Raw genomic sequence first — 26,770 nt, 5'->3', positions numbered from 1 at the left:
AGCAGCACTATTTTCTTAATGAGATCATCATGCAACTTCCTTGCCTTTTCACAAATTATAGACTGAGAAACACTATCACCTAATACAGTGGAACCTCAAAAATCAAACTTAATCCGTTCCAGGAGCTAGTTCTAAATTCGAAAAGTCTGAAATTAGAAGCAATATTTCCCATAAGAAATAATGGAAATACAATTAATCCGTTCCAGAAACCCAAAAATATTCACACAAAAAATACATTTTATAGAGATTAATTACAGTTTTACATACAACAAATACTATAGTTTTTAATTATGTATAGTAATACATATAAAATAACATTTTTACATACCTTTATTGAAGATTGGTGATGGCATCTGGAAGATAGGGAGGAGAGAGGGAGTTGGGGTTAGTGTTTGGAAGGAGAATCCACCTCCATGAGGACTTCAGGTAATGCCCTCTCTGGGGTTACTTCCCATCTCTGTCTTTTAATGCCACTAGGACCAGCTTGAGAGTCACTGGACCCCTGTCTCACAAAATAACTGTCCATAGTCCTCTGTTTCTGGCGCCTCTTTAACATTTCCCTAAAATGGGACATGGTTCTGTCACTGAACTTGTTGCAAAGATGGCTCGTTTCAGCTTGCTCAGGGTGGTACTTCTGCACAAACATTTGGACATCATTCCACTTGGCACAAATCTCTTTAATCTTTGATGAAGGCACCTCATCCACTCCCTATATTAACACCTTTCGCAACATCAGCTTCCTTGATTTGTTCTTTCTTTGACAGGATAGAACCGATGGTCGACTTGTTTTTCCCATACTGTCATGTGGGTTTTCGATAACGTGGATGGGGTAAGAATACTCACGTAGGCTGGTAGTACATATAATATAACGGAAAGTATGGGAAAGCACCATCAACCGACCTGCCTCTCTCTGCTCTCTATCTTAGACTGACTCACAAGTGCCTACAGGGTGAGGGGTGTTTGAAATCCTGCTATGGTCAGCAGCAATATGAATAACAGTTAGTGATTCACACAGACTGTTGGTAGTGAGTCATCTACTGGTACACTGGTTACTGGTAACTGGTTACTAGGAACTGGTACTACTACTGAGAATACATCCTGGCAAGCTCAAGTCTCACACCACTCTCATACTACTGTATTATTTCCTTCTTCACATCTATGGTGTTTCTCACTTTCTTTACAACATGGGTACCACTAGCAAGTTTCTTTGGGCCCATGGCAGCTTATTTCACAGTCCCACAAGCACTATACACAACGAAATAATTGTAAAATATGTGAATGAGAGCGCAGGTTAGTGTTCACTCAAGCATAAACAAAGCTAGACTGCTCACGGCGCCTGCGCGGGGACGCGGACAGAGTGGGCGGCAGACAGGTCCCGTACCTGGCAGTCCGAAAATAGGGGCGCGTTCGATAATAGGGACAGTTTGTCCGAAAAAATGGCCCTATTTTTGAAACGTTTGATATGTGGTACGTTCAACTTTTGAGGTTCCACTGTAATTGTTTTTCGTTTATCCATAACAATAACAGTCTCTCTACCTCTTCAATTATTTGCGATCTCCATTTTGAAAACATACTTGAACCTTTCGCAACAACAGCTTCCTTGATTACCTGTCTGTTCGCCAAGATAGTACTGAAGGTTGAATGTGATTTGTTGTACGTGTATTGCCTCTCCAACTCAGCCATACAGACTCCACTCTCTTATTGTTCAATGATCTCCTTCTCCATTTCCATCGTAATTCTCACCCTTTTTAACACAGGCTTGGCACTAGAAGCTTTCTTGGGGCCCATGGTGGCTTGTTTAGAGGTTACAAGCACTAAAAACAGTGGAATAATCCAAAATATATGGGATGCACACATGGAAACCAATCGCAACAGCTTGCAAACAGTGGCACACTGAGTCTTGGAATGGCTGGGCCCACTCAGGCCGCGCTCCAGGCACATGGACATGTTCCGGACGAAAGGCGTTGGTAGAGTTTTTCGCCGTTGGTTAAGACATTATTTACACCAAAAAGCGCCGTTAGACGAAATTGCCGTTACTTAATGCTGCCGCTAGTTGAGGGTCCACTGTATATTATAGAAAAATAGTAATAAACAACATTTTTTATTGTTGGTTTGTGTGTACATATTTTGTAAACAATAGAACGATAGCAATATTTGTGTGGTTATTGTGTAGCATACAGTGAATAAATTTATATACAATATACCTTATATTGGTCTCACAGGCCATAAAAGTTACTTGAAAAAAATAAAATATTAAAAAATAAAAGAAAAAATTACATTAAAAGTAAATATAAGTTTTATGTACACTGATTTGTACTAAGCAAATGGCTAAATATTTTTGTGATTCAGTGAATTTAATTGTATTGTTGGAATGCATTATATTAAAACCACATTATAATAATACCTTGATCAGTATGGTATTGCATAGCATGATATTTTTTTTTGACACGCATTAACCATACTCTGCAAGGTATTGCTGTACTCAATTTTAGGCCAATAATAGCACCAATACTCAATTTGAGAACCTCTGCTGATACTACCAAAATTAAACTAGCTACCAATATTAATACTTTACAACTCCCTTAGAAAAATCCCAAATTCCTAATCCGAATTTTAAAGATTTTCTTAGGGATAATTTGCCAAGCTCCCTCTCTCATCAACTACTCCCTTAGGAGTAATCTCAGCAATAAATTTGCTAAAAAAAAAATAAACAGGAAATAAAGCTAATGTACCTTCGTTTATATACAGTGGACCCCCGGTTAACGAACTTTTTTTATTCCAGTAGTATGTTCAGGTGCCAGTACTGACCGAATTTTTTCCCATAAACATACACGTACAAACGCACTTACATAAATACACTTACATAATTGGTCGCATTTGGAGGTGATCGTTAAGCGGGGGTCCACTGTATATGAAAACTTGACGTGTGCTAACCCCAACCATTGTAGTGCTGTTGAACAGATCTATTGAATCTAAAATGTGCCCAAACATTCTTGAACTACTTAGGGTTACACTAATCTACTAAAATGAATATCCATCAGTAAGAAACTATAAGAAATAAACAATGTAGACATTCCTGGCACTAAAACAGCATTTCCTCTGTTATTAGTTATGTCTCCAGACCTTTCCTGTATTACACATGCTTTCCATTTTGAATTTTATTGACACAAAAAATAGATTTATGGTTAGGTAGACTACTGCAGTATTGTAATAATTGTATAAATAATGTCAGCGCATTCATAAACACGTACAGTGGACCCTTGACCAATGATGGCATTGACTGATGATAAAATCGGGTAATGATGCGTTTTTGCATAAAAATATTGGCTCAGCCAATGATGAAAAACTCAGGTAAGGACATTCATCCCAAACGTGTCCGCCTTTCGCCGTCCAGCCTGAGCGCCTCAGCTGCCCTGCCTTCAGCTAGTGTGCCATTGTTTACGAGCCAGGGTGGACGGTTTCACGCATACATGCGATACATTTTGTATTATTCCATTGTTTTTAATGCTTGTAACTGCTAAATAAGCCACCATGGGCCCAAAGAAAGCCTCTAGTGCCAACCCTGTGGTAAAAAGGGTGAGAAATACTATCGTACCACGGTCAGCTGTTGCTGCACCACCGTCAGCTGCTGCTGCACCACCGTCAGCTGCTGCTGTACCATCATCAGCTGTTGATGCACCACCGTCAGCTGTTGCTGCACCACCGTCAGCTGCTGCTGTACCACCATCAGCTGCTGCTGTTGCTGCACCACTGTCAGCTGCTGCTGTACCACTGTAGCTGCTGCTGCACCACCATCAGCTGCTGCTGCACCACCATCAGCTGCTGCTGTACCACCATCAGCTGCTGCTGTTGCTGCACCACCATCAGCTGCTGCTGTACCACTGTCAGCTGCTGATGAACCACCGTCAGCTGTTGCTGCACCACCATCAGCTGCTGCTGTACCTCCATCAGCTGCTGCTGTACCACTGTCAGCTGCTGCTGTACCACCGTCAGCTGCTGCTGCACCACCATCAGCTGCTGCTGTACCACAGTCAGCTGCTGCTGTACCACTGTCAGCTGCTGCTGTAGCACCGTCAGCTGCTGCTGTTGCTGCACCACCATCAGCTGCTGCTGTACCATGGTCAGCTGCTGCTGTACTACAGTCAGCTGCTGCTGTACCACTGTCAGCTGCTGCTGTACCACCGTCAGCTGCTGCTGTTGCTGCACCACCATCAGCTGCTGTTGTACCACCATCAGCTGCTGCTGTTGCTGCATCACCGTCAGCTGCTGCTGTACCACGGTCATCTGCTGTTGTAAAACAGTCAGCTGCTTCTGTACCACGGTCAACTGCTGCTGCACCACTGTCAGCTGCTGCTGCACCACCGACTAACACCCAGGTGAACAGGAAAAATTGCCTGGAACTAGTGCTCGTATTGGTGAATTTAAGGTCAGCAAAGGTTGGTTTGAGAGATTTAAGAATCGTAGTGGCATACACAGTGTGATAAGGCATGGTAAAACTGAAAAATTCCATCCCCAACAAGCGTTCAATTGTGATGAAACAGGCCTGTTCTGGAAGACAATGCCAAACTAGACCTACATTACTCAGGAGGAAAAGGCACTCCCAGGACACAAGCCTGTGAAAGACAGGCTAACATTCATGTTTTGTTGTAATGCTAGTAGGGATTGCAAAGCGAAGCCTTTACTCATGTATCACTGAAAATCCCAGAGTATTCAATAAAAAGTGTCTCATCACTCAACAATACCCTTCAATAAAGGTAAGTGTCAATTTAGTATTTATTTACAGAGTTATTGTGCATATCTTATTGTTTTCTTTGTAGGGAAATGTATATTTCATGAAAAAAAAAATTATTTTTTTTTAATACTTTTGGCTGTCTGAAATGGATTAATTGGATTTCCATTATTTCTCATGGGGAAAATTAATTCGGCTAAGGACAAGCTCTCTGGAATGGATTAATATCATTGGTCGAGGGTCCAGTGTATTAGACTGAGACGCGTTTTGGACGAATGACGTAATTTGAGCCCTCTGGAATGTGGGTAAAAACTGAACATTTCCACTATTTTGAACTCAATATCAAGCAACTTCCAGTCCTGAAGCCAATCAAAATCATTTCTGTTTCTGTAATATATCTTTTATTCTATCAAATGATACCAAGAATACAACCATAAAAACCATCCAAAAATATACCTCAAAATCACTATTTTAAACCAAATACACAATCACATTTTTTTTCCCACTATGCACTGTGTGGAACAGAATTGTGTTATATGGTGTGTGCTCACCACATAGACCCACTTTCTCTTATATCTAGACCCAAATTTACCACTCACTGCTTATCTGAGTGAGCTGAGCTCATCACGTACTATGGCACAGACCCTGAGCTGAAACCCGTGGTACTACAGCACTGACCTCGAAAAGGTTAAAATGAGGTCCGCTAAATTGAAGTTTTACTGTACCATCATACAGTTATGAAAATTTTTATTTTATAATGTAAGTATTGTTGCTGTTCAGTTTGAGGAATCAGGATTAATGTTTGTAATCTTGGTATATTTTGTAGGTACTACCTCAAATATCTTTTTTCTTACAGTGTTAAAATGTATGTTGAGGATAAGAACAGCCACCAAGGGCCCATAACATTCGCTGTTACATCATCAATGACAGTGGGAGAATTGCGAAAGAAAGTAAGTTGCACTCCATACATAGGTGAATCTCTTTACTACTTCACTTATAGCATCTTCAAGAGTTCTTATAAAAGGTCTTAACCTCTCAACTATAGTTAGTTTTTAACCCCTTAACTGTGGCATACCTGGAAAATAAATTTACTCTGTGTGTGGCAAGATTTTGACAAAAAAAAAAAAAAAGATTTTCTTACAAATTGAAAGGGTGCATTTTTTATGAATCAGATAAGATTAAAATGAGTGGAATCTGATTAAAAATTATGGTGTGTTGAATATGATAATCTGTGTTGAAGTTGGCAAAAAAATGATCACTTGTTGGCAGTGTAACTGCACCAGTGATATTTATGTTTTACAACTTATTGATGCCAAATTATGATTATTTTTCAGTTTTTACTTTTTTTGATGTTTAATACCATTTACATTAGTTTATTTTCATATTAGGTGTTTTTTTAAGGTGTTCCAGTATTTCAAACTTGGGAACCTACTTAGCTCAACACTGCTCCACTTGAAATATACAGTATAAATTGTTTTTGTTATATTTTTTAATTAGTTTGGTCTTCTAACAGAATGTACAAGAAATAGTTCTAATATTACAATTGTTTCAATTGTATTATAAGAAGTATTTCTTCTACATGGAAATAAGTCACATTGTTTGACTATCTTGTGCTATCCTAGGCTAATTAATATGTTATTTATTTATATCCATGGGAATATCCTGGGTCATTGTGTAAACAAAGTACAGTAAACCTGCAATAAAATAGACCTCCTTAAGTGGATATCAGCTAAAACAAACAAAAAAAATCTGGCCAGACAAAGGCTCAACATGTATATTTAATGAAGTGTCCAATTATAATAGCCATGAAGCAGACCAAATCTTATATATTGAATGGCAGTCAGGTCTACTCGTATGCTTGGCAAAATAGACCATCTCTGCTTAGTAATTGCAAGTTAGTACATTTTGGGTTTCATCCTCAGTGTGTCTGTTTTCATTGTTCCTGACTAGCTGAGTGATTGACTCATTCTGCATCAGTTTGTGATTGTCTGCATGTGTGCTTACACCATTGTCATTTTGCCTTCAATTTTTTCTGGACCATGGAGCTGAAGTCTTCTTCAGGCTGAGGGACTGACCACCTCAAATGCTTTTTCTCCAAGGTGACGGACTGACTGCATCATCTTTATTTCGCTACTACACTTGCTCCCTTTGCATTTGACTGAGGAAGTCTACTGTGTGTAGGTGAAATGTTTCATCAATAAAGATACCCAATTGTTGCATATGTGTCTTAATCTTCAACTCAAACAGTATAAGGATCTTTATTAGGGGGAACTTAGAAAATACAAAACTCAGTATCTGGTCATTTGACCTTTTGCTTTCAAAGTATTTTTAATTCTTTCTGATTTATACACTGCAGCATTGAACCCTTTTTTAATTGCATGCCAGATATTTTTGAGAGGAGACTATATATCATACATTTTCTTCTTCTTTTAGCAGACTGTTTGTATCTGACAGAGGCACGGTGGCCCAAAAGGAAAAATTAAAGTTTCTACTTTTTAATTTAGTAATATATACAGGAGAAGGGGTTACTAGCCCCATGCTCCCAGCATTTTAGTCGCCTCTTATGACACGTATGACTTACGGAGGAGGAATTCTGTTCCACTTCCCCATGGAGATAAGAGGTAATAAGCAAGAACAAGAACTAATACGGAAATAGAAGAAAGCCCAGAGGGACATGTGTGTATGTATATGCTCGTCTATGCATGTGCAGTGTGACCTAAGTGTAAGTAGAAGTAGCAAGATGTACCTGAAATCTTTCATGCTTCTTTCTTTCTTTCAACACACTGGCTGTATCCCACTGAGGTGGGGTGGCCCAAAAGGAAAAATGAAAGTTTCTCCTTTTACATTTAGTAATATATACAGGGGAAGAGGTTACTAGCCCCTTGATCCCGGCATTTTAGTCGCCTCTTACAACACACATGGCTTACGGAGGAAGAATTCTGTTCCACTTCCCCATGACGGTAAGAGGAAATAAACAAGAACAAGAACTAGAAAGAAAATAGAAGAAAACCCAGAGGGGTGTGTATATATATGCTTGTACATGTATGTATGTGTAGTGTGACCTAAGTGTAAGTAGAAGTAGAACGACGTACCTGAAATCTTGCATGTGTATTAGACAGAATAAAAAGTCACCAGCAATCCTACCATCACGTAAAACAATGACAGGTTTCCGTTTTACAGCCACTTGACAGGACGGTAGTACCTCCCTGGATGGCTGCTGTCTACCAACCTACTACTTAGACATCATACATTTGATGCACATAAAAGCAAACTCAAGTCCTGTAATCTTCTTTGCTAACTGTAAGCACAAAACTGTTGGAGCCATCTGTTGGTGACATGCAGCCCTAGATCACCTGGTGGCTGTTAGGTGTTTTGTGATGGTCTGACATATGAAGGGGGAATTGAATTAAGAAGCTAAGTAGAGAATCTGATCTGTGGTAATTGCTGCAGCCATCCAGACACTCTCAGACCATCAGCTGCATATGTAGGCAGGTCCTGCTTTACTGTGCTTTGCGTTACCATGTTTTGCTAATGAAACAGTTTTCAATTATACCCATTCTTCATTTATTCAGACTTCCTGTGATAAATATATTCACCACTCCCTATAAGCTTAGGATGAAAATATTTTAGGCCTAGCTCTATTGCTCACTTAATATATGATAGTGTAAACATTTTATCAGGCTTTTATATTCATTTGAAAATGAAAAAAAGGCTATGTTTCACTTTACAGCGATTTCTGCTTTACAGCAGTAACCTGGAACCTAACCTGTTGTATAACTAGGGCCATCCTGTATATACCAGTGTGACCTCTGGCACTTAATGATATTTGTGACATTGTTACTGGCTGTTGCTTATAGCACAACCCAGTAATGCAAACCTGTAGCAGAAATTTTGAAGTTTGTGATATCTCCTTGGTGACACTTTTGAATCTGGTCTTAAAGATCTGCAAGTTTTCTCACTTGCACCAGATTCATCTGGAGGTGTTCTGTCTTCCATAATCAGTAAATATTTTGATGGACAGCCATCCTCTCCAGTAGAATTAGACTTTCCAGTAACTCTACCAATGTTAGGGCACTCCAGACAGAAGTCTCTTCACCACATGCAGGAACAATTGTATTTTAACCCTTAAACTGTCCACATGTAGATCTACATGCATGTGTGCAGTGCTCCGAACATAGATCAGCATTTTATTTTTCATTCCTTCAAATTTGGCACGATAAGCCTGAGGCGCCTAGACATGAAAGAATGGGTCTGTGCACTTAGTGTGCGCAGTATGAAAAAAATCAGGGACCACTTAGTACCTTGTGGGAGCACCAGTTCAATTGAGTGCCAGCTAGAGCAAATATCATGGCAAACACCAGTAATTCACTGATATCATGTCATATTAACACTCACATTTTAAGAGGAAAGTAAAAATAGGTTAGATAAATACATGAACTTTGTATAGAAAGGGGTTTAGTTATAAGTAATATGTATTTTAAGAAAAAGGGGATATACAGTGGACCCCCCAAGTTTCGGCAGCCTCGACTTTCACGAAATTCAACCTTCGGCGAGTTTTTTTGGAAAAATTTGGCCTCAAGTTTCGTGAAAAAACTCGTGTTTCGGCGACCATCCGGTACCCATCTGCCCATCACCGCGCACACAAAGCCAGTCTCCCACGCCATTCACGCTCAGTGTGCCATTGTTCACCAACACGTGACCATCACCCTGCGGGTTCATACAATACATTTCATAACAATCCATTGTTTTTTGTGCTTGCGACTGCTAAATAAGTCATCATGGACGCAAGGAAAGCTAGTGCAAGCCCTTTGGTAAATAAAGTGAGTGACGGGGATGTGGAAGAGTTGATGGAGGACCACAGGGAAAAGCTAACCACTGACGAACTGCAAGAGCTTCAACTGGAACAGCATCAGACCACAGCCAAGGAACTTGCTTCAGAGGAGGAGGAAGAGGGAGTGGATGAGGTGCCTTCTTCAGTGATTAAGGACATGTGTGGAATGTGGAATGAGTTGCAAAGTTTTGTTGAAAAGTATCACCCTGACCAAGCTGAAACAAGCCGTATCTGCAACATGTACAATGACAGTGTTGTGTCCCACTTCAAGGAAATCTTAAAGAAACGCCAGAAAAAGACCTCTCTGGATAGATATTTTGTGCGCCAGCTGTCCAGTGACTCTCAAGTTGTTCCCAGTGGCATTAAAAGAAGAAGGGAGGTAACCCCAGATAAGGACTTGCTACCTAAAGTCCTAATGGAAGGATATTCTCCTTCCAAACAATAGTGTACACCTTCCTCCTATCACCTCCTCCCATCTTCCATCCACCCAGAAGTCTTCAGTAAAGGTAAGTGTAATGTTATTATTTATTTTAAATGCATGTACTAGATTTCTCATTGTTTTCATTATGTATATATTCATTTAATTTGAAAAAATATTTTATTTTAATATTTTTGGGTGTCTGGAACGGATTAATTTTATTTCCATTATTTCTTATGGGGAAAATGTTTTCGAGTTTCGTGAATTTCGACCTTCGGCGGGCTCTCTGGAACGGATTAATCACGAAACTCGGGGGTCCACTGTATAAGTAAATGTAAAGTTCTAAAGCTCAGAAATGTTCATAACCCTATCACCTACCAGCTTAACCCTTTCAGGGTCCCCAGGCCCTCTCCCAGACTTGTTCTCAGAGTCGCCCAAATTTCTAAAAAAAAAAAAAAATTATTTTTCTTATGAAAAGATAGAGAATCTTTTCCCGATCATAATGATGCCAAAAGTATGAAATTTTATAAAAAAAACTTAAGGAGTTATGCTCTCGCAAAGTTAGCGGTCTCGACGATGTTTACGCATTGGCGATTTTGCCCACTTTTAGCCCTATTTTCAGCCAATTCCAGTGTACTAGTCAACAAAAATCAAAACTATTTTGCTAGAACTCCATTTTTTCTATCGAATGAGTACAAGAAACCACCCATTTACTGATTTCAACTCTCCAATACAGTGGTCAGAATTTAGCAATTTTGCCAATTTCACACAAATTTCAAAAGATGCCACTTTCCAAATAGGGTCCAGAATAAACAAGAAAGACATTCCTGGCACTAAAATAACATTTCCTCTGTTCATTAGTCATGTCCCCATGCCCCTCTTACATTCTTTTGCTTTCCACTTTGAATTTTTATTCTCACAAAAAATAGAAGATTTACTGTTATGCAGACTACTGCATTAGTGTAGAAATGGTATAAATAATATCAGCACACTTGTGAAAGAATATTAGACTCACCAGTTGATGTGTATTGGGCGCATAGCATGATTTGTTTACTTTTAAACTTGGTAAAATCGAACATTTCTGGTACTTTGAGCTCAATTTCAAGGTACTTTTCACTGTAAAACCGGTCAAAATCATCTCAATTTCTATAATATGTCTTCCATTCTATAAACTGAAACCAGGAAAACAAGAATACAACAATAAATACCATATGAAAATACAGTGCAAAGTCGCTATTTTAATCCAAAAACACGGTCAAAGTTTTTTTTTTCTCATTACGCACTGTGTGCTGCAGGATTTTTTTTATACTGTGCACACTGATCACATAGGCCCATTCTTTCATATGTAGGCCTACCAGCTTTCTCTCACTAGATTTGAGGGCGCTAGAATTTAGGCGTACTAGTACGTCAAAAACCCTGGTGCGTAAGCTGTAGTAGTACATCCGAAACCCTGAAATGGTTAATAATGTTGAACTTAGCCATACAGAATGTGAAAAGGATTTGGGGGTTATGGTAAGCAGAAACCTTAAACCAAGACAGCAGTGCCTAAGCGTGCATAATAAGGCAAATAGATTGCTGGGATTTATATCAAGAAGTGTAAGCAACAGAAGTCCAGCGGTTATACTTCAGTTTTATACGTCATTACTAAGGCCTTACCTAGATTATGCAGCTCAGTTGTGGTCTCCATTTTACAGAATGGATATAAATTCGTTAGAAAACATTCAGCGATAAATGACAAAATTAATTCATGGCATTAGAAATCTTCCTTGTGAAGAGAGAATGAAGTCCCTTAAATTCCATTCACTTGTGAGACGAAGAATGAGGGGAGACATGATCGAAGTGTACAAGTGGATGATGGGTATTAATAAAGGGGATATAAATAAGGTCTTGAGGATATCTCTCCAAAAGAGGACCTGCAATAATGAATTCAAATTAGACAAGTTTAGATTTTGAAAGGACATAGAAAAGTATTGGTTTGGAAATAGGGTAGTTAGTGTACTTAGCTCTGTGAAAACGTGTACTTAGCTCTGTGAAGACCTGTTTGTGTGCTCTCTGTGAATCTGAACCAGGATGCCCTCTCTTGAGCAACTTTACCAGCAGCTGAGAGAGGAGCTCAGAGTTGCTAAGCTGGAGATACGGCGATTAACGGAGGAGAACAAGAGGATTCGTAGTAATCCTCCTGCTGTGAGTCCCCAGGTTAAGAGGGGAGCTTGGTCAGTGGCCGGGCAACATGGAACCAAGCTGAGGATCAAGAAAACGGTTGGAGAGGCAGAAACAACGAGAAACCAGAAGACTACCGTGGAAACTTCCAACCCATTCTCTGTGCTACCTGACGAATGTGAGTGTTCTACTGGGAATGTCACAATGAGCACCAAGGAAGCATTGGCAGACGTGAGTGAGACATTCCTAGAAACCCCAACAAAGACCATCGAGAACGTCTTGACGAATTCCACAAGTGGTGTAATGCTACCTGACGAATGTGAGTCGACTACTGGGAGCATCACGAAGGACGACGCCAAGGAAGGTAAAAACGTTGTTGTTGGGGATAGCCAAGTTAGGTACATGGATAGGGCATTCTGCTTGAGTGAGACATCCCTAGAAACCCCAACGAAGACCATCGAGAACGTCTTGACGAATTCCACAAGTGGTGTAATGCTACCTGATGAATGTGAGTCGACTACTGGGAACAATGGGCTAGTAACCCCTTTTCCTGTAAAGATTACTAAAAAGAATAAGAAGAAGAAAATTGTCAAAGTGGGAAGTCTGAATGTGCGGGTATTAAGTCTGAAGTAACACATACAGAGTCTGTTGGGCTAGTAACCCCTTTTCCTGTAAAGATTACTAAAAAGAATAAGAAGAAGAAAATTGTCAAAGTGGGAAGTCTGAATGTGCGTGGATGTTGTGCAAATGATAAGAAAGAGATGATTGTGGATGTTATGAACGAGAAGAAACTGGATGTCCTGGCTTTAAGTGAAACAAAGCTGAAGGGGGTGGGAGAGTTTCAATGGAGAGGAATAAATGGGATTAGGTCAGGGGTTTCAAATAGAGTTAGAGCTAAAGAAGGAGTAGCAATAATGTTGAAGGATAAGCTATGGCAGGAAAAGAGGGACTACAAATGTATAAATTCAAGGATTATGTGGAGTAAAATAAAGATTGGATGTGAAAAGTGGGTTATAGTAAGTGTGTATGCACCTGGAGAAGAGAGAAGTGTAGAGGAGAGAGAGACATTCTGGGAAATGTTGAGTGAATGCGTGGGGAGTTTTGAATCAAGTGTGAGAGTAATGGTGGTTTGGGATTTCAATGCTAAAGTGGGTAAAAATGTTATGGAGGGAGTAGTAGGTAAATTTGGGGTGTCAGGGGTAAATGTAAATGGGGAGCCTTTAATTGAGCTAAGTGTAGAAAGAAATTTGGTAATAAATAATACATATTTTATGAAAAAGAGGATAAATAAATATACAAGGTATGATGTAGCACGTAATGAAAGTAGTTTGTTAGATTATGTATTGGTGGATAAAAGGTTGATGGGTAGGCTCCAGGATGTACATGTTTATAGAGGGGCAACTGATATATCGGATCATTATTTAGTTGTAGCTACAGTTAGATGGGAAAAGAGGAAGGTGGCAACAACAAGTAAGAGGGAGGTGAAAGTGTATAAACTAAGGGAGGAGGAAGTTCGGGTGAGATATAAGCGACTATTGGCAAAGGTGGGCTAGTGCAAAGATGAGTAGTGGGGGGTTGAAGAGGGTTGGAATAGTTTTAAAAATGCAGTATTAGAATGTGGGGCAGAAGTTTGTGGTTATAGGAGGGTGGGGGCAGGAGGAAAGAGGAGTGACTGGTGGAATGATGAAGTAAAGGGTGTGATAAAAGAGAAAAAGGTAGCTTATGAGAGGTTTTTACAAAGCAGAAGTGGTATAAGAAGAGCAGAATATATGGAGAGTAAAAGAAAGGTGAAGAGAGTGGTGAGAGAGTGCAAAAGGATAGCAGATGATAGAGTGGGAGAGGCACTGTCAAGAAATTTTAATGAAAATAAGAAAAAATTTTGGAGTGAGTTAAACAAGTTAAGAAAGCCTAGGGAAAGTATGGATTTGTCGGTTAAAAACAGAGTAGTGGAATTAGTAGATGGGGAAAGGGAGGTATTAGGTAGATGGCGAGAATATTTTGAGGAACTTTTAAATGTTGAGGAAGAAAGGGAGGCGGTAATTTCATGCACTGGCCAGGGAGGTATACCATCTTTTAGGAGTGAAGAAGAGCAGAATGTAAGTGTGGTGGAGGTACGTGAGGCATTACGTAGAATGAAAGGGGGTAAAGCAGCTGGAACTGATGGGATCATGACAGAAATGTTAAAAGCAGGGGGGGATATAGTGTTGGAGTGGTTGGTACTTTTGTTTAATAAATGTATGAAAGAGGGGAAGGTACCTAGGGATTGGCGGAGAGCATGTATAGTTCCTTTATATAAAGGGAAAGGGGACAAAAGAGATTGTAAAAATTATAGAGGAATAAAGTTTACTGAGTATACCAGGAAAAGTATACGGTAGGGTTATAATTGAAAGAATTAGAGGTAAGACAGAATGTAGGATTGCGGATGAGCAGGGAGGCTTCAGAGTGGGTAGGGGATGTGTAGATCAAGTGTTTACATTGAAGCATATATGTGAACAGTATTTAGATAAAGGTAGGGAAGTTTTTATTGCATTTATGGATTTAGAAAAGGCATATGATAGAGTGGATAGAGGAGCAATGTGGCAGATGTTGCAAGTACAGTGGACCCCCGCATAACGATCACCTCCGAATGCGACCAATTATGTAAGTGTATTTATGTAAGTGCATTTGTACGTGTATGTTTGGGGGTCTGAAATGGACTAATCTACTTCACAATATTCCTTATGGGAACAAATTCGGTCAGTACTGGCACCTGAACGTACTTCTGGAGTGAAAAAAATATCGTTAACCGGGGGTCCACTGTATATGGAATAGGTGGTAAGTTACTAAATGCTGTTAAGAGTTTTTATGAGGATAGTGAGGCTCAGGTTAGGGTGTGTAGAAGAGAGGGAAAATACTTCCCGGTAAAAGTAGGTCTTGGACAGGGATGTGTAATGTCACCATGGTTGTTTAATATATTTATAGATGGGGTTGTAAAAGAAGTAAATGCTAGGGTGTTTGGGAGAGGGGTGGGGTTAAATTATGGGGAATCAAATTCAAAATGGGAATTGACACAGTTACTTTTTGCTGATGATACTGTGCTTATGGGAGATTCTAAAGAAAATTTGCAAAGGTTAGTGGATGAGTTTGAGAATGTGTGTAAAGGTAGAAAGTTGAAAGTGAACATAGAAAAGAGTAAGGTGATGAGGGTATCAAATGATTTAGATAAAGAAAAATTGGATATCAAATTGGGGAGGAGGAGTATGGAAGAAGTGAATGTTTTCAGATACTTGGGAGTTGACGTGTCGGCGGATGGATTTATGAAGGATGAGGTTAATTTATTTATTTATTTATTTATTTAGTAATTTGAGCATACATACAGAGGTACAAAAAAATACAGGTAAGAGCAGCATGCCAAAGCCACTTATATGCATAGCATTACGGGCTGGCTTAAAATAGAATTGATGAGGGAAAAAAGGTGAGTGGTGCGTTGAGGTATATGTGGAGTCAAAAAACGTTATTATGGAGGCAAAGAAGGGAATGTATGAAAGTATAGTAGTACCAACACCCTTATATGGATGTGAAGCTTGGGTGGTAAATGCAGCAGCGAGGAGACGGTTGGAGGCAGTGGAGATGTCCTGTCTAAGGGCAATGTGTGGTGTAAATATTATGCAGAAAATTCGGAGTGTGGAAATTAGGAGAAGGTGTGGAGTTAATAAAAGCATTAGTCAGAGGGCAGAAGAGGGGTTGTTGAGGTGGTTTGGTCATTTAGAGAGAATGGATCAAAGTAGAATGACATGGAAAGCATATAAATCTATAGGGGAAGGAAGGAGGGGTAGGGGTTGTCCTCGAAAGGGTTGGAAAGAGGGGGTAAAGGAGGTTTTGTGGGCGAGGGGCTTGGACTTCCAGCAAGCGTGCATGAGCGTGTTAGATAGGAGTGAATGGAGACGAATGATACTTGGGACCTGACGATCTGTTGGAGTGTGAGCAGGGTAATATTTAGTGAAGGGATTCAGGGAAACCGGTTATTTTCATATAGTCGGACTTGAGTCCTGGAAATGGGAAGTACAATGCCTGCACTTTAAAGGAGGGGTTTGGGATATTGGCAGTTTGGAGGGATATGTTGTGTATCTTTATACGTATATGCTTCTAAACTGTTGTATTCTGAGCACCTCTGCAAAAACAGTTATAATGTGTGAGTGTGGTGAAAGTGTTGAATGATGATGAAAGTATTTTCTTTTTGGGGATTTTCTTTCTTTTTTGGGTCACCCTGCCTCGGTGGGAGACGGCCGACTTGTTAAAAAAAAAAAAAAATATATAGAACAAAAGTCAGAGATAAGATAGGTCCCCTTAAAAATAACTATGGGCATCTTACTGACAAAGAGAATGAAATGTGCTCGATTTTAAATAATTATTTTCTCTCGGTTTTTACACAGGAAGACACTAATAATACAGTGGACCCCCGCATAACGATTACCTCCAAATGTGACCAATTATGTAAGTGTATTTATGTAAGTGCATTTGTACGTGTATGTTTGGGGGTCTGAAATGGACTAATCTACTTCACAATATTTCTTATGGGAACAAATTCGGTCAGTACTGGCACCTGAACATACTTCTGGAGTGAAAAAATATCGTTAACCGGGGGTCCACTGTATTCCAGTAATTAATTTTTATAGTGGGCCAGAAGAAGATAAATTATGTAACATCACAGTCACTAGTGAAATGGTTGTGAAGCAGATAGACCGACTGAAGCAAAATAAGTCACTGGGTCCTGATGAGGTTTTTTCAAGGGTTCTTAAGGAATGCAAAATGGAAGTCTGTGAACCATTAACTAATATTTTTAATTTATCTCTTCAAACAGGTGTAGTGTCTGATATGTGGAAGATGGCTAATGTAATTCCTATTTTTAAAACAGGGGACAAGTCGTTACCGTCAAATTACCGCCCAATAAGCCTGACCTCAATTGTAGGCAAATTACTAGAGTCAATTATAGCTCAGATTATAAGAAGCCATCTCGATAAGCATAGCTTGCTTAATGATACTCAGCATGGATTCACAAGAGGCCTGTCTTGTCTAACTAATTTATTAACTTTCTTCAGTAAAGCTTTTGAGGCTGTTGACCACGATAAAGAATTTGATATTATTTACTTAGATTTTAGTAAGGCATTTGATAGAGTTCCGCACCAAAGACTGTTGAAGAAAGTAGCAGCTCATGGCATTGGGGGAAGGGTGCTCTCATGGATCGAATCATGGCTCACAGACAGGAAGCAGAGAGTGTCCATAAATGGGGTTAAATCCGAGTGGGGATCAGTAACAAGTGGCGTTCCACAGGGATCAGTCTTGGGCCCGTTGTTGTTTATAATATATATCAATGATCTTGATGAAGGAATTGCTAGTGATATGAGCAAATTCGCCGATGACACGAAGATAGGTAGGATAATTGATTCAAACGTAGATGTTAGAGAACTTCAGGAGGATTTAGACAAACTGTACTCTTGGTCAGAAAAGTGGCAGATGCAGTTCAATGTAGATAAATGCAAGGTTCTGAAGCTCGGGAGTGTCCATAACCCTAGCACTTATAAGTTAAATAATGTAGAACTTAGCCATACAGATTGCGAAAAGGACTTGGGGGTTATGGTAAGCAGCAACCTTAAACCAAGACAGCAATGCCTAAGCGTACGTAATAAGGCAAATAGATTACTGGGATTTATATCAAGAAGTGTAAGCAACAGAAGTCCAGAGGTCATACTGCAGCTTTATACATCATTAGTAAGGCCTCACCTAGATTATGCAGCTCAATTCTGGTCTCCATATTACAGAATGGACATAAATTCATTACAAAACATTCAGCTTAGGATGACTAAATTAATACATAGCATTAGAAATCTTCCCTATGAAGAAAGATTGAAGACTCTTAAGTTACATTCACTTGTTAGACGAAGAATGAGGGGAGACCTGATCGAAGTGTATAAGTGGAAGATAGGTATTAATAAAGGGGATATTAACAAAGTCTTGAGGATATCTCTCCAAGAGAGAACCCGCAGTAATGGATTTAAATTAGATAAGTTTAGATTTAGAAAGGACATAGGAAAGTATTGGTTTGGAAATAGGGTAGTTGATGAGTGGAACAGTCTACCTAGTTGGTAGGTAAGACACATATGCAACACTTAGGTATCTTTATTTCGAAACGTATCGCCTACACAGTAGGCTTCTTCAGTCGAGTACAGAAAAGTTGATAGAAGCAGAAGATACTTGAAGACGATGTAATCAGTCCATCACCCTTAAAGTTTTGAGGTGGTCAGTCCCTCAGTCTGGAGAAGAGCATTGTTCCATAGTATGAAACAATATGTTTCATACTATGAAACAATAGTATGAAACAATGTTTCATACTATGGAACAATGCTCTTCTCCAGACTGAGGGACTGACCACCTCAAAACTTTAAGGGTGATGGACTGATTACATCGTTTTCAAGTATCTTCTGCTTCTATCAACTTTTCTGTACTCGACTGAAGAAGCCTACTGTGTAGGCGAAACGTTTCGAAATAAAGATACCTAACTGTTGCATATGTGTCTTACCTAACAACCTGTCGGTATTTTATACCATTTTAATGTTCAATCTACCTAGTTGGGTTATTGAGGCTAGGACTTTGGGTGGTTTCAAATTTAGGTTGGATAAGTACATGAGTGGGAGGGGTTGGATTTGAGTGGGACTTGCACATCAGAGCTTATTTCTTGGGTAGCATTGAAAATTGGGTTGGTCAAATGTTTGTTAGTGGGATGAATTGTAAAGGACCTGCCTAGTGTGGGCCAACAGGCCTGCTGCAGTGTTCCTCCTTTCTTATGTTCTTATGTTGACGAGTGGAACAGTCTTCATAGTAAGGTTATTGAGGCTTAAACCTTGGGTAGTTTCCAATTCGGGTTGGATAAATACATGAGTGAGAGGGGCTGGATTCGAGTAAATGGAACTATCAAAGCTTTGGTAGCATTGAAAATTGGGTTGAGAAAATAATCTGTTAGTGGGATGGATTGTGAAGGACCTGCCTAGTATGGGCTAACAGGCCTGTTGCAGTGCTCTTCCTTTCTTATGTTCTTATGTAAAAATTGAACATTTCCGCTACTTTGAGCTCAATTTCAAGGTTTTTTCATCATAAAACTAATAAAAATCATCTCTATTTCTATAATATGTTTTCCATTCTATCAAATGAGCCCAAGATAAATAGCATAGGAAAATACACCTCAAAGTCGGCGTTTTAATCCAAAAACATGGTCGGAGTTTATTTTCTCTCATGCACTGCGTGCTGCAGAATTTTTTTGTACAGTGCACACTGACCACACAGACCCATTCCCTCACCTGTGGGCCTACCAGCTTTCTCCTGCTTGATTTGAAGCCGCTAGAATTACTGAGTATATATACGTCCGAAACACTGGCTCGTAAGACGTATATACATGTATATGGCCGAAACAGTCAAAGGGTTAAACTACTGGTAAGTTTAGCTGTTAATTTGCAGCATTTGGTAAAGATTTTGTAATTACAGTGGTCCCTCATCTATCGTCGTTAATCCGTTCCTGGAAGTGCGAAGATTATCGAAATAGACGATTTTCGAATCAATTTTCCCCATAAGAAATAATGTAAATACAATTAATCCGTTCCTGACATCCAGACGTATTAAAACAAAAATTTTTTTTACATGAAATATAGTTGTAGTACATAAACAATACAATTGGACATGATGAATGAAACATTGACAGCATAACACTTACCTTTATTGGCGATTCTTCTTAGTGTATGGAAGACTGGAGGAGGAGAGAGATTGGATTAGTTACTCTTTGGAAGGGGAATTCCCTTCCATCAACACCTCAGGTACCAAGTCCTTTTCTGGGGTTACTTCTCTTCTCTGTTTCTTAATGCCACTAGGACCAGCTTGAGAGTCACTGGAGTCCTGTCTCACAAAAAAAGTGTCCAGAGAGCTCTGTTTGTGGTGTATCTTTAAAACTTCCCCAAAATGGACCAAGACTCTGTCACTGTACAAGTTGCTGATGTGGCTTGCAACATCCTTCTCAGGGTGATGTTTCTCCATAAATCTTTCCATCCTACCCCACATTTTCTTTGCCACGATGGAAGATATGGTTGTATGGGGTTTGTTATACATCCTGGCCAGGTCGGCCACACGTACGCCACTTTCATATTGTTCAATGATGTTTTTCTTAAATTCAATTGTATTTTTCACCTTCTTTACCAAAGGCTTGGCACTAGGAGCTTTCTTTGGAGCCATGGTAGCTTATTTAGCACTTGCAAGCACTAAAATGAATGGAATATCATGAAATATTTCGTATGAACAAGTGTGGGGATCGTCGCTCACTGGTAAACAATGGCACACTGACTGGGAAGGGAGGCCAAGGTGGCTCAGAGCCGTGAGTACGCGTCCAGGATGAACAACAATTAGTGAGTCAACCGACCATTTGCAAGCCAATGTTTGGACGAAAATAATGTGACGATTTCCGAAAAGGACGACTATTGAGCCTGACGATTATCGAGGGACCACTGTACTGAGAAGTCAGCTGGTGTAAAGAATTGCCACAGTGAGTCCATCCTACACTTATTTGCAAACCTGCAAGGTTCTGAAGCTCAGGAGTGTCCATAACCCTAGCACTTATAAGTTAAATAATGTAGAACTTAGCCATACAGATTGCGAAAAGGACTTGAGGGTTATGGTGAGCAGCAACCTTAAACCAAGACAGCAGTGCCTAAGCATACGTAATAAGGCAAATAGATTATTGGGATTTATATCAAGAAGTGTAAACAACAGAAGTCCAGAGGTTATACTGCAGCTTTATACATCATTAGTAAGGCCTCACCTAGATTATGCAGCTCAGTTCTGGTCTCCATATTACAGAATGGACATCAGTTCGTTAGAAAACATTCTGCGTATAATGACTAAAATAATACATAGCATTAGAAATCTTCCTTATGAAGAAAGATTGAAGACTCTTAAATTACATTCTCTTGTTAGACGAAGAATGAGGGGAGACCTGATCGAAGTGTATAAGTGGAAGATGGGTATTAACAAAGGGGATATAAATAAGGTCTTGAGGATATCTCTCCAAGAGAGAGCCCGCAGTAATGGATTTAAATTAGACAAGTTTAGATTTAGAAAGGACATAGGAAAGTATTGGTTTGGAAATAGGGTAGTTGATGAGTGGAACAGTCTACCTAGTGGTTATTGAGGCTAGGACTTTGGGTAGTTTCAAATTTAGGTTGGATAAATATATGAGTGAGAGGGAATGGATTTGAGTGGATAGAGTTATCAGAGTTTATTTCTTGGGTAGCATTGAAAATTAGGTTGGACAAATGTTTAGTGGGACGGATTGTAAAGGACCTGCCTAGTATGGGCCAACAGGCCTGCTGCAGTGATCCTCCTTTCTTATGTTCTTATGTGTGTAGGCTAAAGGCTAGTACACACACAGAGCAAAACATCCCAAGAGAGGAGATATGGGCAACAAGTCAAATTCAAATTAATTTATTTCTTTGCAAGTAGTGCATTGAGATTATATTTTTACAATAATGGGTTGCAGTGCAAAGAGAACCTCTATTATGCCTTGGCATTATGGGCTGACTTAATTTAATGGCTTACTGACTACATATCACTAAAGAAATTTTCATAGTTGTACAGTAGTTCTATTAATTATAAGTGAATCTAATTTATACAAACCAAAGGATATATTCATGTATTCAAAAATGCTTTTAATGAAACATGATTCAAGAGTAGTTTTCAGTAGTTTACAGTAGTTTACAATAGTTTACAGTACAAGACTGCTACAATTTGGTGAAGGACAATACTGGTTTTGGTAGGTATGTATACTTCTATGTGGTAATTTGTCAATATATGAGCTTGGTTGTCTAAGTCATTAAGTTTTAAGATTTGGGTAACTGGTAGATTTATTGGTAATGTTAAATATTGAGTATTTAATCTAGGGTGATTAAGTGGCTTTTGAGAAGAGTCTTAAATTGATTTTCAGACCAGGTTACTTTGGTATTTTCTGGTAATGAATTCCAAATTTTGGGGCCCTTTATGTGCATAGAGTTTTTACACAGTGTGATATGGACATGGGGTACATCAAAAAGAGATCTGTGTCTTGTGTTATTATCATGTGGGAGTTCGAACTCCCACATGATAAATGGTGGCAGCGGTGGGATGAGATGACTCGCTGGCGCTCTGGCGCGCACTCCACTCACTACCCACAAAGGTGGCTTGATAAGCCACAGGAATGATGAAAACCACGCTTAGCATCCAACTGGGAGCACAAAGCGATACATGAGACGATACTTCAGAGGCTCTGAACTTGCGTGGCTTACTTCTCTCTCTCAGCTGGGTTAGAAGCTGGGTTGGCTGACTGGCTTACCCCACGAGAATGGCTGACTGGAAGACGTGTAACGATGCACACAGCACGGAGGAGCAGGTGGATGACAGGAGACAGGCTGGATGATAGGCTGACTGGCGTTCACTTCCACAGTCTTGCTTACTGACTGGCTTAATTGCAAAATCCGGGTCAACCCCTTGGAGATTGAAGCAATTAGCACACGAACTAAGCCAGGAAGCTTGAAAAACTTCTGCAACAGGCTTGCAGGCTGGAGGTTGTGAGGGGAGTAGCTGGTGGGTGAGACGGTTCACCTTTGACCCGCCGGCTACTCACAGTCTTCTAACGTCGCTATTCACAGTCTTCTAACGTCGCTACTCACAGTCTTCTAACGTCTTGAATTACCCGTAAAAACTAAATCCACGCTCCACACCGGTGCTACCATTTATCATGTGGGAGTTCGAACACGTGGATTGGGTAAAAATACTCACGTAGGCTGGAAGTACGTATATTGTAACTGAAGTATGTGGAAAGGCGCCACAGCCGATCCTGCCTCTCTCGCTCACTCTCGTATAACTGACTGGCCGCCCACAGTACCCATATGTGAGGGGGTCTTTGAATACTGCTGTGGTCAGCACAATATGAATAGACAGTGACTCAGGCAGAGACGGTTGGTAGTGAGTCAACTACTAGTAACCAGTTACCAGTAACCAGTGTACCAGTAGTTGACTCACTACCAACCGTCTCTGCCTGAGTCACTGTCTATTCATATTGTGCTGACCACAGCAGTATTCAAAGACCCCCTCACATATGGGTACTGTGGGCGGCCAGTCAGTTATACGAGAGTGAGCGAGAGAGGCAGGATCGGCTGTGGCGCCTTTCCACATACTTCAGTTACAATATACGTACTTCCAGCCTACGTGAGTATTTTTACTCAATAGTTTGACTCATCAACACATGAGTATTGTGAGGAAAAGTTTGAGTGGAGGGTTTATATTTGCTTGTATTGTTCTATGTAAGTAGTAGACATATGAATAAGTATGGATATTCTTAATGGTGAGCAGATTTAGGGGTGTTAATGTTGCAGTTTAAAAACTGTAGTGTAAAGCACCCTTCTGGCAAGACAGTGATGGAGTGAATGATGGTGAAAGTTTTTCTTTTTCGGGCCACCCTGCCTTGGTGGGAATCGGCCAGTGTGATAATAAAAATAAAAATAAAAATTTAGACTTTTAAATATTGGTATAGTATGCTGTCGGGAGTGGGAATTTGTTATCATTCTGACTGCTGCCTTTTGCTGGGTTATTAGTGGTCTTAGGTGATTTAATGTTGTTGATCCCCATGCACAAAGTCTAGCCTTTTGCCATTTGTTACACATTGTTTAACATTGGTGTACTGACAGTGTGAACAGTTTTCCTAACTCACTATCTGCTGCAATCAGTCAATGATCTCTGTAACAATGCTTATACTTTTTATTTGAGAGATTTCTACAATATATTTTTAAAATACTCTTCATTCTCTCTCAAGCATCACCATATGCTCTTTTGTCTTAATCATAATGACATCAGTGACCTAGATATTGCCATGGTAGATAAAAATGAATCATTGCATTTTTTATTAAATGATTTTACTTTCCATACAATAATACCATTTTGGGCATTTTCTTCTTTTTATTTTCTAACTGGCATTTAACATTTTTAGGTCTGTCAAGACTTTGGATTCCCACCAGAGGTTCAGAGATGGATCCTGGGAAGACGCTTGGCAGATGATGACAATCATACCTTGGAGCACCACAAGGTTACCACAGAAGCTTGTCCAATTTTCCTTTACTTAGTGGCCCCTGATTCTGAGTCTAAAGTTCAGGTACAGACTCCTTCTGAAAAGACTGTTATTTCAAGACATAATGGATGTCATTATGGTGAGGTAAGAAGAGTGAAGGAGGATGAACCTCCAAGACATTTGCAAGACTGCAGTAAAGAAACAAATGAGCAATACAAGTTTTATAACCCAGATACAAATAAATATGAAATAAGCATTGATGAAGATGATAGTGATGTAAGTGGTGAAGAAGACACTAGTGAAGAAGATACATTAGAGGAAGAAGATGATGATGAAAATGTATACCAAAATGAGACTTTTAGTGAAAAAGAGAAAGAAAAAGATCAGCATGTATATAATTCAGCAGCAAGTAGAGAGACTAATTTACAACAAAATGAAAATAAAATATATAAATCAGTGTTATTACAGTCGCAAGGAGAGAAATATTTATTACCACAGCCTCTAAATTCACCTCATATTACCATTACCACAAATGCTGTTTCTAGTCAAGACAGTAACTCTCTAGCTATTTATTCAAATGCAGTATCTACTAGTCACACCAGTTCTACAAGTATTGCCATTCATGCTACCCACAGCCAAAGTGATATGCAGGAACACAACAAAGAAAGTTATAGATTATTACAATATCAGTCAACAGAGAGACAAATGTCTCAGCCTGCTGAAAAGTTAAGTCAACAACACCAAATACAGCATACCAGTACATATAAACAAATGAAGCTGCATAATGAGACTATACCTATTGATCAACAACAAGTACAAATACAAGAAACAAAATGCAGTACACAGTTACAGCATCAGAAGCAATATCATCAACATATGACATTGCAACACCAGTCATCATCAAATCAACTTATTTCTCTAAATCCCCAAGAGTCAATTCCTACTCAAAGTTCACACACAGAATATACTCAAGATTTACCTTCTAATCACAATGGTTTACAAAAATTGGACTTTTCAAAGCCAACCCAAGAATTCCATATCAGAGAGTGTGAATTGCAGCCACAAATTCCTAAGTATTCAACTGGGCACCCAACACCACTGTCTGTTCATACCCAGGAAACACCAACACAAGAACATCCTCAGCTCCCCTGGTCGAAAAAGTCTCAAGAACAATCATCAGAATTCCAGCTTCAGTCTTCTCACTCACAACATTGTTTAACACAACCAACACAGAATCATTCAAACCAGTTTTTAGAGCACCAATCAACCCAGTCGTCCCAGCAACAAGATTCCCAGTCATCACAGCAAGACACTTTCCACCCACAGCAGCAGTTAGGACAACCTCAGCACCAGAAACAATCTCTACAATTGCAACTTCAGAGAGAGCCTCAACAGAATTCAAGAAAACCAGAGCAGCAATTACCCGAACAGCAAAGGCACTTTATGAATAATGATGCAGCAGCAACAAAGCCTCAGTTATCAGGGCAGCAAGTGGACATGAGAAGAGAGCCACCTGCATCACCCACCAAGACCCTTGGCTGGGTGTGCCCAAGATGTACACTAGTTAACAAGTGGACTAGGCCAGGGTGTGAGGCTTGTGCCACTGAGCGCCCTGGTGATGTGAACCAGCATGAAACAGGCTTCTCTCACAAGGTGAGCTCTAAATTTTATGATACTGTAGAGGATTACTTTTAACCCTAAACTGTCCAAACGTAGATCTATGTTTGCTTGCGTAGTGCTCCGAACGTAGATCTACTTTTTTTTTACATGTTTTCAACTGGGAAAATCAAGCTCGGAGCGCTATGCGCATAAACGTAGATCTACGTTTGGACAGTTTAACCCTTTGACTGTCGCGGTCGTATATATACGTTTTACGAGGTGCCGTGTTTGACGTATATATACTCATAAATTCTAGCGGCTTCAAATCAAGCAGGAGAAAGCTGGTAGGCCCACATGTGAGAGAATGGGTCTGTGTGGTCAGTGTGCACCATATAAAAAAAATCCTGGAGCACGCAGTGCATAATGAGAAAAAAAAAACTCCGACCGTTTTTTTTAATTAAAATGCCGACTTTGTGGTCTATTTTCGTATAGTATTTATGGTTGTATTCTCGTTTTCTTGGTTTCATTTGATAGAATTGAAAACATATTACAGAAATAGAGGTGTTTTTGATTGATTTTACTATAAAAAGAACCTAGAAATGGAGCTCAAAGTAGGGGAAATGTTTGATTTTTGCCAATGTTCAAAAGTAAACAAATGATGCCATTGTCCAATAAATGTCCAACTAGCCATTCTAATATGCAGTCATGAATGGGTTGATGTTATTTATACAGTTATTACAGCATTGCAGTAGTCTGCATAATAGTAAGTCTAATATTTTTTGTTTGAATAAAAATTCAAAATAGAAAGCAAGAGTAATATCAGAGGGGCCTGGAGACATGACTGATGAACAAAGAAAACGTTATTTTAGAGCCTGGAATGTCTGCATTGTTCATTCTGAACCTTATTTTGAAATTGTCATA

At 39.6% G+C, this 26,770-nt stretch overlaps 1 protein-coding gene across 5 annotated transcripts in view; it reads left to right on the top strand.

Annotated features, from left to right (window-relative positions):
- Nucleotides 1-26,770, top strand: part of LOC128692382 (uncharacterized) — a 257,585-nt gene that overhangs the window by 169,560 nt on the left and 61,255 nt on the right. For all 5 annotated transcript variants that reach the window (XM_070080697.1, XM_070080691.1, XM_070080702.1 and 2 more), the window contains 2 exons: nucleotides 5,586-5,679; nucleotides 24,173-25,903. In XM_070080697.1, the coding sequence (XP_069936798.1) occupies nucleotides 5,586-5,679; nucleotides 24,173-25,903 (1,825 nt within the window). The remainder of the gene's footprint in view (nucleotides 1-5,585; nucleotides 5,680-24,172; nucleotides 25,904-26,770) is intronic.

Source organism: Cherax quadricarinatus, chromosome 6 (assembly GCF_038502225.1).
Source record: "Cherax quadricarinatus isolate ZL_2023a chromosome 6, ASM3850222v1, whole genome shotgun sequence".
Lineage (NCBI taxonomy): Eukaryota > Metazoa > Arthropoda > Malacostraca > Decapoda > Parastacidae > Cherax > Cherax quadricarinatus.
Note: the sequence above shows the minus strand (reverse complement) of the source record. Positions and strands in the feature narration are given on the sequence as shown.